Genomic DNA, 13,476 nt, shown 5'->3' on the forward strand with positions numbered 1-13,476 from the left:
GATATTACCACTAAGAAATAAATCCTAAAATTAAGATATACCACTTTTATACAACTCTGTTGTTGAAACCTAAATAAATTAAAGAGAATATGTTTTTTACTTGTATTACAGTATTTTACTGTTGCTTTGGCTTCAAATTGTAAACCTCTTAACACACTCTTTTTTTTTTATCAGAGCATCATGTGTTTCACTCAATTTTAATCAGTGTTGCATTTAAAAATAGAATGGTTTATCTCATATAATGCTGGTAATTAATGTTCATCAAAACAGTTTTATTTCCTCAAAGAATGTACAAATAGTGTAGCAGAGTTAATGATTTCACTTGCCATTACTGTTAGATTAATGTATTACTCACTGTATTTATATTAGCCTCCCATCTGGGCCCTGTTCTTTAAAGGCCTACCTAATTCAGGCTAACATGCTGTTAACAGGCTAAAAGAAAAAATCCTGCTTATTTTTATTTAGCTAATTAGGTTCATTGAGCACAGTTTGAGGACTGATTTGTTAATCGTGGATGAAATTATCTTGAATAACAGTGCGCTCTTATTTTGAAATAAAGGTAAAATGAAGTTGAAATCATGATCAGCATTTATGAGTGGCTGAGTGCTGATCATTTGATTGCACTTACACAAGGTAGGTGTGATGGGAAGCCTCCCAGCATGCATTGGGGCAATAGATTCAACATAACATAAGTGTCATTTAATGTGTTCCTGCATTGTTACTGTCATCACTGTTAAACGGATATTAACCTGTAAATATGCTTAGACTATACTAAACTACTACTGATGTTGCATTATCGATCCCATGGATGTATTAAGAGAGAGCCTGGTACAACTTTGTAATGAGGCATGAAGAAAATGGTAAAGAATAGGCTCATTATTATTATTAATTATAAAGTGGAACTTGTTATTACTCTTGTTTTTGGATCACCAAGTGAAGACACGTTTTCATCAAGAGAACATATTTATTCTCTCAATCACAGGAAGAAGAGGATGACAGCAGTGAGTAGGGCTTTGCCGTTCTCAATATGGAATAATGAAAGACATTTTACAGTAGAGGAAGAAACTGATACAGCAGGTCAACCAGTATCACAGACACAAGTACAGCATTATTGACAGTTATCTGGACCATGATCGGATCTCCATACATGAACTCATTTTCAGATACAGATGGCTCTCCTTCTTAGATTTATAATGAAAGAGTGTTGATGTAATTAGGATTTTAAATGAGAGCATGCAGGTTATTGAAACATCATCATAATCTGTTGGTGAATTATCACAATTCAATTGTCATAATATAGATGCACCTATACCTATACACGATAAAATACATAGAAATATATTAAACAATATATAACAAAATAGAGTCTGTGATATTGTGAGCAAAAAGACATGAACTCAACTGAAAGATTCAGACTGTTTAAAGACCAATGGAGGCACAACATCTGGCATTTCATTTGACATTAAAATGGGAGTTTGTAAACTAAAAGTTAATAAATAATTAACTGCAGAACTGAAAATAGTTTGTGCAATTAGAGCAGCTTTTCACGAGTTTAGTTTAGTGGGTTTCATTTTTATAATAGGCTTATGATTATCACTAAAAAGTATCTTTCATGTTCAATGGGAACCTCCACCTATCTTGCACCAACATCACTTGTTGTCTGACCACATTCACTGGTAACATCTAACTGTTTACCAGTGATGAACGTGTGGAAACTTTGTGCAGCACAACGTAGAACAAAATAACACCAGTAACAATGCAGGAACACATGAAATGACACTTGAATATATTGCCCCAGTGCATGCTGGGAGGGTTCCCAACACACCTACCTCATCACATGATGTGCAATCATATGAACGCTGATCACGGTTTCAGCGCTCTGCTCATTTAGCCTTTATTTCAAAATAAGAGCACTTATTTAAGATAACTACATACAGGATTAACACATCAATCCTCAATCTCAAAGAACTAAATTAGCTGGTTGAGAATTAACAGGATGATTCTTTTAGCCTGATAACAGCAAGTTAGCCTAAATTAGTTACATTTGAAGAACAGTTTTGAAAAAACTCCTCAGTCAAGACAGCAAAATGACAATAACAACCTTTTTTTTCAACACAGTGCATCTAGTTCAAACCTGCAGTCATGTGGTAGTTATAAACATAATATAATTAACAAAATAAGTGTTTGTTTACTGCTCAGTATCTTTAATTGTGTTATGTCATTTACATCAGGTCATAGATTTTCATCCGCATCACACCTAATGTAATATGTTTCCTGTACAGACACCTTGAATAGAAAAACTTTGTGTGACAAAATCCAATCTTGTCAGGACTGCAGTGATGTCACCACAAGCCATGACCTATGTGTAACCTGAATTGGAAATTGCATAGTGTTTGTAAATTTCCAACACTGACAAAAATAGTCTCACTTTCATAGAGTAAGATTGCCAATTGTTGTTGTCGGATGGGCTTTGAATCTCTCCTGACATGCTGCACTTCACTCTGTTTTCATTGAGATTAAGAATATTGTGAGCCGACTGGACACTTCAGAGTTCAGGGCATGCACTTGTGTTTTGTCAACCATTTTTCTATGTGATAGTTGTGTGGAAAGAAATGAGAATTGTGTGGAGAGATCCAGCAAGCATTACAAGTGAATGTATTTGAACTTGCAGTCTTAAAGGTCCCATATCATGCTCATTTTCAGGTTCATACTTGTATTTTGCTTTTTTACTAGAACATGTTTACATGCTTTAATGTTCAAAAAACACATATTTTTTCTCACACTGTCTGTCTGAATATACCTGTATTCACCCTTTGTCTGCTAGCTCCATTTTAGCGCCTGTCTCTATAAGACTCCCTCCTGAAAAACCCCAGTCTGCTCTGATTGGTCAGTGTTACCGGGTCTTCCGCATCTGCACTCTCTGCACCGTCATTGCAGCTGGGGAATGACTGTAACGGCACTGCAGCGGCACTTTCTACCTACATATAGTATAGATGTGACGTCACAACCGTACGGAAGTCTCATTTGAAGGCACAGTTTCTGAATATGGGCTGTGTGCATTTCTCTGTGGATTGAGCGTTTTGATACTTTCACAGTATTTATACAGCACATCAACCTGCTTTATTATCAAACAGACATGGACATCTAACGTTCTACAATATGGCACCTTTAAAACATACTGTAGTTGGCAGAAGTGCATCAAGTCAATGGAGAAAAAGTAGTGTTTTGCACTTTAAGATTTTAGCGATTCAGTGCGGCTTTATAAAACAATCGTAAAATACTGTAATATGTGTTATTTCGCGGTCACAGCCTTGAGCCTAGACCTTTTTAGGTGTGACCTGCGGCCATGTTTTTGTGGTACTCACAGGCGTTGTAGGCTTTCTTATGAGACAGAATCTCCACCACGTCTTTCTTTTTAAAGTTCTCTGGCAAGAAGGTTGGCTCTGGAGGAGAGACTGATAATATTAACAACAGTTTAAGGATGTGTTCTCCAGGCACCGGGAATCAACAAACACACAAACACACACACACACACACACACACACACACACACACACACACACACACACACACACACACACACACACACACACACACACACACACACAGCTGTCTATGTGGCAGGTTGATGTGTTAATAACACAGCTCTTCCATTTGAGTCGCTAGAGGCCAACATGTCTGGGAGATCTACAATAAATAACAGTGAGGTGTGTGTTTCCTCTGGCAGAGCTGTGTTATTACTGAGCTCTGTCAAGACAGGAGAGGAGTGGGGGGGGGAGGTATGGTGCCTTATGGAGAATGGATTTGATGAACAGGTGAATGGAGCAGCTCCAAAACAGGTTATGGAGAACATCATAACTGTAAAGGTACAAACAAAACAGGAGATGTCAAACGATAATCACATCACTTTCACGGTGAAATAGTCCTCTCATAATCCATTTGATGGTATATTGTCACTGTATGACATCCAGCGTGATGTAAGTAAAGATATGACGATGATGGTGCGTATGATGAAGGGTGATCACATGTACACGACTACTTACTAGATCGGCGTTGAGTCCCGAAGTGAAGATCGAGGTCCAAGAACTTCACCATGTCAGTGAGCTTGTCATAGTCTGAGTCCTCTCCGAGCTAAACATAGAACAAGAATACACTCTGTACTCTTCAAAGACACAGTCAAAGTTTTGCAACTTACAAGTAGCTGTCGAAGCATTTGAGATTTGTGCTTCTCTGCTGCCATGACTCATCAGAGACACAACAGACTGGATGAGTAGGTCTTTCCAAATATGGGAAGAGAAATGTAGGAGTGAAAAAATTCACAGCCAAGGTGGGAAGATTCACAAGTCATGATATTGTTTACTGTATTTACTGTATGTAAGGTTTTTTTTTAGGCAGACCCATGCATGCTTTTTTTTCTTCCCAAATCACATCTTATCTAAGACTAATGTGACAGACTCACCTGACCCCATATTGTTCCCTCGGAGTTCTCCACCTGCTCCCAGCGCAGCCTCTTCACACTCATGTGGTTGGTGTCCGAGGCGTGGTTGCCTGACTTAGGAAGCGGAGGCGGGTCACAGGGTGGGGGCAGTGGTGGAGGTGGGGGCGGAGGAGCCTTGGGGATCAAAATATATATATAGAGATTTTTTTAAATTACAAGATATTTAAGTCAGTAAATATTGTTCAGCTCACAAGCTTTCACCAAGAGAGTTGGGAGCATTTTGTGTGGTAGAATTATCTCCCCACTACACGCCAAAACGTCAGGGGATGCAGTGCACTCATAGTTTGTTTTGATACTCTCATAAGCAGAGATCGCGTGGGTGCATTGGTGCGGCCGACCCAGGGACCCCGACTGAGTAGGGGGCCCCCGTCAAACTTACGTCACTTGATGAGACCCCTGCAAGAGTAAAGTTGCAGATAGATGGCTTAATGAAGCTCATTACCGCACAGGATAATACGTTACGACAATTTAGCTGTTCTTATCAAATGTAACAGTCACTTAACTCATGGTTATGATGGTAAACCAGCACAACAATGACAATTACCAACAAAACACTATATTCTAAGCAGACACATTTAAAAAAAAAATCATAAAGTAACATTTGTATTCTGAACAAGCGGCCAACTTATCAGCAAATTTTAACACAACTCAGTTAGTTAATCAGTTAGTTAGTCAGAGAGTTGGGAGCATTTTGTTGAAACGGTGTTGGAATCATTTCCCCACTACACGCCAAAACGTCAGAAGATGCAGTGCATTCATAGGTCGTTTTGATGCTCTCCATCAGTTGCAGTAAACTAAATTTACAGTATGTCCAAGGTGTGATCATGCTCAATACTGCACACTGATGTTTAAGCAGATGCTGATGTTTGCTTGCTTTAACTTCTTTCTGTAACACTTTTCCTTTTTTTTTTTTTTTTTTTTTTTTTTTTTAAATGTAAGATTTTATCATGTTGGGGTGAACTGCCAAAAGATGCAGTATGGTTTTTGTCCTGTCCATCTCAACATCTTTCATTTGCATGCACATATTGTATGATGCCAAATATATATTTCACCAAAACTTGAAAAAATTATAGCTTGCATGATACCAATTCTTTTCTGTGACACTTCTGTCACTCACTGCTGTGTAATTGCTGCACTCCCTGTGTTTCAAGTTTCCATGATTTTTCTGTTCTGGCTGAAAACTAGTCAGGTTGGAGCAATATTTATATTACTCATAAATGTTTTAAAAACTACAGTAAATGCAGATGTTACCTGCTGTGTCTGCTGTTCCTGCTTTGGGGTTTCATAGGTTTTAGTGTGACTGGGGAGGGTGGAGTAAGAGGCCGGAGGCTTGGAGTGCAGCGGGGAGCCCCCAGGGCCTTGGCTCGGACAGTGGGACGAGCTGTGATCCTGGAGGGAAGGCGGCAGCGGGCCCTGATAGCTGTGTTGGTGGTGGAGCTGGTGATGCCTCTGGAGGACGAGCTGGCTCGGTCTCAGCGGCTGAGGGGAGGGCTGGGGGGACGGCTGCAGGATAGGCTGGGGCTGACTGAACTGCCGGGGGAGGTAGCAGGGGCGGGACGGCTGGGAGGAGCGCAGGGTGCTGGAACCCAGGGCGCTGTGGCCGTGCGGGAGGCGGGTGGTGGTGGTGGTGATGGTTGTCTGGAAGCGCTGGTGAGTTTTCTCTACTTCTTCTCTGGCGGGGAGCACTTTGTGCAGAGGAGAGCGGTTGGACAGGAGGGACCTCGGAGGGGGCGGCGGAGGAGGGATGATGGGGTGCTGCGGCTGGAAGGGCATCCGGCTGCGGGGGACGTGCTCGGGGGAGAAGCGGACTGGCGGCACGGGGTCGGTGAATTGAACAGGGGGCGGTATCAGAGACTGGAAAGGTGGGGGAGGCGGGGGGCTCTGGGTGGGAGGTGGGGGGATGAGTTCCGATCCTGAGGAGTAGCAGGGAGAGGAGGCCTCGTCGCTGCTACTGTGATCCTCACTGCTGCCACTGCTGAGGCGCCGGGGCATGAAGCCCATGTCCTGCTCCTCCTGGAAACTCATCTGGAGGGAGGAGAGGGGCACCATCACACTTGATAATCACAACTTTCCCCTCCACATGCTCTAATACAAATGAAAATTAAAAAAAAATGCATTGTGCCTCTTTGTAGTTTTACACTTATCAATCTGCAATCTTTTTTTTTTTTAACCTACTTATGGGAGAAAAAAAGCCACACAAAATAAACTAAATAACCTTATTTTAAAACACATGCACTTAAATATGATCAGTACTCCAGCCAAATCCATCTATTTATGGACCACAAGAAATTTAGATGTAATATATGTGAAGTTTACTGTAAAATACTGAAAAGGATACTCAAAAAGATCAGTTTTAAAATACGTGCAACCAAGTGAATTAAGTACAATACGCTGCATTCCCCATAAAACCAACACAAAACAAAACCGCCCTGACAAAGACGGAACATGATTTAACGTCATCCAGCATCTTATTATAACCTTAGATAAAATTAGACTATACTGTATAACTGAGTATCATGTTTTACTTACAGGCATCCCTCTTCTTCTGAAACCATGACAACCACCTTGATATATCTGTTCATGTGACACAAGTGTTCATTGTAGCGTACATTAGAGCTGCTCTAATGTAAACATGCAACACTACAACGTAATTACTTTAGTGAAATGTGAATTTGCTTATTATGTGATAATAAGCAAATGCACAACAGTAAGACTGTCTAAAAATGCTATATTTTATACTTAATAAACTTAATAAAACGTAACTATGAGACAGTAGTACAGTTACTATGAACGCCATTACAGTAACTATCCGCTTCTATAGTGCATCTTACATTGTCTGCAACTGGGTCAGACTGCACGGCAGACCCAGGGTATTTGCTCTACAGCACACACCAGATTAACTCTACAGTAAAAACAAATAATGCTCAAAAACAACTTGAAATCACCTTAAAATAAAAACATGTACTCTGTGTGTGTGTGTGTGCGCATAATTACAGCTGAGGATGCAGTAGATTGGAGGCGGGTCTTCCTCACCTCCTCATAGTCATTCTCTCCGTGTACAAAGTCATCCACCAGAGTGACCCGGTGGCCCAGCTGCTCGCTCAGAGAGTCCAGGAACTTGTCTGTGTCCCGGCTGCGAGGTGGGCGGGAAAAGGTGAACAGCTTCTTGCGGCGGGTCAGTGTGTTGGGGCCGCCATCCGAGGGCTGAGGGGAGGCGGGGGGGCTTTCCAGGCTGACGTAAGGGTTGGAGTCCACGCTGCTCTGGTGGTGGATCTCATACACAGGAGTGGGGAGTGGCTCTTTCCAGGACAGGGACAGGCCGGATTTACGGCTGCCTTTAAAGAAAAGAAATCAAAGATGGTTGCTGTCAGCATGGTGGTGCGTGCGTGCGTGTGTGTGTGTGTGTGTGTGTGTGTGTGTGTGTGTGACGCTCACGCTGCACATGTTTCGACCTGATCATTTTTAATTGGACAACATATAGCCAACATTATGCTACCTATTCCCTCAAGAAATTATGTGTGACATTCTTGGCCATGTTGTCGCCTTGGGTATCCGTTCTTCTGAGGGGTTACCATGGCAACAAAAAGATAAACTGCAGATAAACTGCTCATGGTCGCACATTTTTAGACTGTAGATTTCGAATGAGTTCTAACCTAAACACATTCAGTGGTTCTCGTGTTATGTTCACATGATTAGATTGGTAAAACCAACTCATTTAAACATTCAAAAGTTTGTATGTTTTCATTAATGTTAAATCAACCATAAACACAAGGCTGCAGATGAGAGGATATGTATTTCCGTAGCGTGGACTTCTTCACGTGAACATTACTAAAACATGTGCCATTTTTAGTAGGTCAGTGGATGTAATGCCATGCCTGTCACCTTTAATGACCAATGTCCATCACATTAGCATTGTTCCCTATTCTGCAGCTTGTATTTACAGCAAATCAAATGTGACTTGAACATGGCTTCAGTCGTGTGCTAATGAGGCTCAAAGTGATGCGGTTGTCATTCCTGCCAAATACCACAGTATATCTGAATTCAATAAGTCATTCTGCAAATGCATCAAGCCTAAATGGAAGCGACTGTGAACCAATGATGAGAGCATGCGTCTGAAAGCATGCGCACACTGTGTGTGTGTATATGTGTGCATGTGTGCATGTGTGTACGCGTGTTTGGGCGTGTGTGTCAGCCCCAGAGTACCTGTTAGAGGGGGGAGTGTGAGGGGGGAGAGAGAGCGCCCGTAGGCCTCAGTCTGTCCCGGCCTCTCGGGCTCTGCTGAGGAGCCCCCCCGCAGTGGTGACACACTCTTCCCCGCGTACACGTTCTCCAGCTCCGTGTACACCCCTGTCATCTACGGGTGGAGGTATGATCAGCTGGTTAGCACACAATCGCTGCGACACATTCGCTTTGAAGGCCGGCTGCTTTTCAAGCGTTTCAGGAACAATTTGCACACCGCAGGTTAACTGCAGCCACGAATCAAATTGAATATGTTTTGAATTGCGGTCATCTCGAGCAGACCTTCAAATGATGTGAGGCCGGAGAGCACAGATAACATAACTAGCATTCATTGTGCCAGTTGCTTAACAGCTTGGTGCTGAAAAGCTGCCGTTATACCTACATGATTGAGGTCAGGGGACTCGGGGAAGGAGGTTCCATCTCCTGACTGCCTCTCCTCCGGGCTCCCGGATTCATCCACATGAATTCCTAAAGCACAATAAGGCATGAACAGTGACACATGGACGTAAGCCTCCTCCTTCCATCCACCCCCAGCCAAGAGGGGAGAGAGGATGAAGCAGAGAGGAACAGCGTGGAGGAGCAAAAGCTTGGCTCCTGGTGGAGGAGTTAGCAAATGGTTGATGTAAAACAGGGGATGCCCATGAATGAAATCTGCTGGAAATAAACACTGTATGTGTTTCCAACCTGATAGCTTGGGGACACTATCAAAAGCACAGCTGAGATATGGAGTTAATGTATGAATGTAGAATGGCCATTTCTGTCTTATGTAGCCTTCAAATATCCACAAAGGATTTGCTGAGCACACATCTTTTTCAGCAACAGTCTAACAATTACACACATTCCCATCTGGGAGCTGACCAGTGCGTACGCAGCCTTATTACCGAGCTCTGAGCAGTTCAACTGGAGCGACTGGGGGTTAGATTGCCTTTCCCAAGGGAATATTATTAGTACAGTAACTGCTGAAGGAAGCACATTTACAATCTCTACCCAGACTTTCATTGCATGTCCAGGGATCCCAACCCCAAAAAAGATGCAACAATACTGAATTAATAATGAAGAGGAGATTTCATAAGAAAAGCAAAATAACCCACTCACTTTACAGTTGTTTATAAAACCTGTCATAACTTTTTTTGTGTTTTCTTGGTGCCGCTTGGGGGAAGCAACAAGATGTGAACACAATGCTGACATGTCATCACCTTTTAAGGTGATGATATCTGTTCAACTCCCATTCTGTAAATTCAGGAAATCTATAAACACCCATTTGGGTGACAGGTTTTTGATCCAGAATTGAGCAGGAAAGCGATAGAAACCTTGGTGTAAACCGAACCAACCCTGTGGAGATCACACTGATTTTGTGCTACAGGGCAGTAAATCCTTGTTGTTGTTGTTGCCACGTGCAGCGTACCCATTCCCAGGTGAGTCCCGATGATGCAGTCGTCAGAGCTCCTCTCTCGGACGATGCCGCGATAGGACGACCCCGTCACGCGCATGGAGCTGCTCCGCCGGTGGTGCTCCGGGCCTACGTCAGGCTCCAAAGCGGCTGCAAAACACACGCATACAGCATCGCGTTTTTTGTTATTTACAAGCTAATTGCTCTTTTGTGCTTGTGTTAATCTATTGCCAGGTGGTTAATAATAAAAGCTTGATATTCAATCAAATCCAACAAGCAATTTATTGATTGTGTGCTCAAACTGTATGTGAATAATTTCCACGTTGTGTGTTTTTGGCTCACCACTGCTCTTGAAACCCAGGAAGCGTGACAGCTTGCCCTGGCAGCGCTCCTGTTCATCGTATGTCAGTAGCTGGGAGATGAACTGCCAGATCAACTGTTTGGCCGGCGTGTCCAACACCGGAAACACGTCTACTATCAGAGTGTCCACATTCCTGCAAACACACACACACACACACACACACACACAAAATGCATCCTTAGCACACATCTTTATATAACCAAACCAACCCCTGTTTACTGCTGGGTAATTGGTTAGCATATGATGTAAGGATTTAGTACTTAGATTTAGATTCTTTGCATCTGTAATGACACGTATAGCTGAGAATGAGATACAGGATGAAAAGAGATGATGAAAAGGTGGGAGGATAACAGGGATGTCAGTTACGGTACAGTACATTAGGAGGCCTTCGGTGGTTTATAGTGTATGCACGTACTGTAGAATTCAATGGGTATTTTGCTCATAATCCTGCAGCATCACATATCTGCATCATCTGCAGAGATATTGCTCCATCCATCTTCCTGCTTTGTTTTTTTTTACTGCTTTTTCTCTCACTGTCCTATCACCATCATTAACTCCACGTCTCTCTCTTTGGTATGCATTAAGCTATATTGAGTATGGTAAAAGAACAGTTTCCCAGGCAACAGCTACACCTATGTCAATAAAAGCTAGCTAGTTAACAAGATAGTTTGACAAATGCTGAGAACTGAACTTGTAAGCTACATTATTTTCTGCTATAGACTGCAGACCTTTGTGTTTCTTATTCCTCATACATCCTTCCATGTGCTCTGTCTACTACTTTTTATAGACCCTCTCTCTCCCTCTGTCCCACTGACCTGTGCTGGAAGAAGGTCTCCAGGGCCTTGCAGACTGTGTATCTCTCCTGGATGGTCAGCAGGTGCTCCAGCTGCTGGCTGAAGGTCCGCCCGTGGACTTTGATGCTCGGCGGAAGAATCTCTGCCACCCACTGCAGAGAACTGAGTGCTGGGGACCTGCACAGCGGGCAGAGTGGGAGATTACCATTATTTGGTTAATTCATACATATATATATATATATATACATACTTACTAAAGTATTGTTTCTCCTTTGACATCTTTATTGAAAAATGCAGCGTCACTAGACAGAGGGGTCTGATGATAGTTTGCTTGTAGCTATACAGACCATGAGCTGCTGGAAATGTCAGGTTTGTTGGTGTATTAACCTGGAGCGCGGTAACGTGGTGGGGGCCAGGCTCGGAGACTCCTCCGGGTCGGTTTGGTCTGAGGAGTACTCAGACGGACCCTCTTCCACCACCAGAGTGGGCATTGCCCCACTGCCCTGTAGCATGGACACCACCTTCTCATGGGAACAGTTCCTACAAAGAGACAGACAGAGAGGGAGGGGGAGAGAGAGAGAGAGAGAGAGAGAGAGAGAGAGAGATGAAGAAAAGGAGGGACAGATGTAAATATTGGAGGGTTGATGGACTTTTAGCTAAAGCAGATGGAGTGGAGTAATGAAATCTATTGCATGACTTCTAACAAACGGAGGAAATAACGTAATTAATATAAGACTGGTTGTTCTTTATACCCTTTAAAACAAAGATATGTCTCTAGTTACAAAGGTAGATCCCATACATACACCATACATATGTTCCCTTTGTAAACACAAAGCTGAAAGCTTCAATATATCTTGTACTTTATTTTCTTTCTCTCTCTGGTGAACTACTCCCACTGTTTTTGCTGGTTACCTCCTACTGCTGCAGGGCTGTGTTATCAGGGAGAACAGCGAAATTATACGGTGCCAATCAAATCAGTACATTAGGCAGCCATGGGAACAGCTCTTCTTCTCTCAAATGGCTATCAGAGGGGGGGGGGCAGAATGAGTAAGACTGTTTTCTTCACACAGCACTGGGTAATCTAGGCTTATATTTCACTCAGTACACTTTATTTGGTCAGTGCGTATATGTACAATTCAACTTCATCCACGCTGGATTTCTTATCTGCACTCCTACACTCACTCTCAGAAAATCAAGAGGCAAAAGGTCAAGAAGTTGTAAAGTCCACACAAGACAAGGACTACTCCCACAAGAGAAGATTACATAAAGGCACGTGCATCGGCCCATACATACATACTGTGCCTGCACTGACACACATGCCAAGGTTCAAGGAGAATACAGCGACATTCATAGTTTATTGAATAATTAAATATTCTGGGTTAAACGAGAAGATGTCAAGAAGTAAATCTTCAATATCATTTATATTACGGTTAATTACTTTTGCTATGTTATTTAATTACATATTATTCGATCTAATTTCACGTCAATTACTTACTTACATTACAAAAATTTTCGTACTATGGCCACCTCACTTTACTTTACAATACTTTTTATATAATGCCACTTTACATTCATTCAGTACTTTTTGCACATTGTCTGTTGTTTGTTTGGTTGTTTGTTGGTTTGTTTTTATTGTGGAAAAACTGCTGCTGTAACAAATGAATTTCCCCATTGTGGGATGAATAAAGTATTATCTAATCTAATCTAATCTTATCCTTATATATATATATATATATATATATATATATATATATATACCTTCTTAGCTTCAGCCTATTACCAGTACATCTGTCCATGTGTTCAACTTTTCCCAGATTATTTTCCAGTTAGGTTCAGGATGTAATTAAGTTTAAAATTGTACTTCATCCCATCCAAATACTCCCCAAAGTAAAGCTACATATGTTTGAGGGTTTATTTCATAGCTGAGACTTTCATTTCTCCTGACGATGACTGACCTGCAAGCAGCTCAGCTCAGAAACAGTAAAATCATCATTAAAGGGAAAACTACAACCAAAATAAAAGCGTCATGTGTTCTGTGATGGATTATTTGGCACTGTGAAATATGTTTTTCATGGTAGCAGCAGATGGATTCTCCTGGAGGAAAACAAGCTATCTCTAAATATACTGCCTCAGTTCAAGAACTTGGACAGTAGGCAAAGACAAAATACTACTACAACTGCTGCTGCTGCTAATA

The 13,476-nt window shown here is 42.0% G+C and overlaps 1 protein-coding gene across 7 annotated transcripts in view; it reads right to left on the reverse strand.

Moving 5' to 3' along the window:
- The window catches only part of grid2ipb (glutamate receptor, ionotropic, delta 2 (Grid2) interacting protein, b), a 53,241-nt gene that overhangs the window by 12,476 nt on the left and 27,289 nt on the right, over nt 1-13,476 (reverse strand). For 3 of the 7 annotated variants that reach the window (XM_035997668.1, XM_035997666.1, XM_035997669.1), the window contains 12 exons: nt 11,670-11,822; nt 11,304-11,459; nt 10,470-10,621; nt 10,143-10,277; nt 9,120-9,205; nt 8,702-8,852; nt 7,493-7,833; nt 7,028-7,072; nt 5,750-6,523; nt 4,460-4,612; nt 4,044-4,131; nt 3,366-3,455 (listed from right to left, as the gene is read on the reverse strand). In XM_035997668.1, the coding sequence (XP_035853561.1) occupies nt 3,366-3,455; nt 4,044-4,131; nt 4,460-4,612; nt 5,750-6,523; nt 7,028-7,072; nt 7,493-7,833; nt 8,702-8,852; nt 9,120-9,205; nt 10,143-10,277; nt 10,470-10,621; nt 11,304-11,459; nt 11,670-11,822 (2,324 nt within the window). The remainder of the gene's footprint in view (nt 1-3,365; nt 3,456-4,043; nt 4,132-4,459; nt 4,613-5,749; nt 6,524-7,027; nt 7,073-7,492; nt 7,834-8,701; nt 8,853-9,119; nt 9,206-10,142; nt 10,278-10,469; nt 10,622-11,303; nt 11,460-11,669; nt 11,823-13,476) is intronic. The other 4 variants (XM_035997667.1, XM_031291321.2, XM_035997670.1 and 1 more) reach the window with 4 other exon arrangements.

This window comes from Sander lucioperca, chromosome 22, assembly GCF_008315115.2.
Source record: "Sander lucioperca isolate FBNREF2018 chromosome 22, SLUC_FBN_1.2, whole genome shotgun sequence".
NCBI classification, from domain to species: Eukaryota; Metazoa; Chordata; class Actinopteri; order Perciformes; family Percidae; genus Sander; species Sander lucioperca.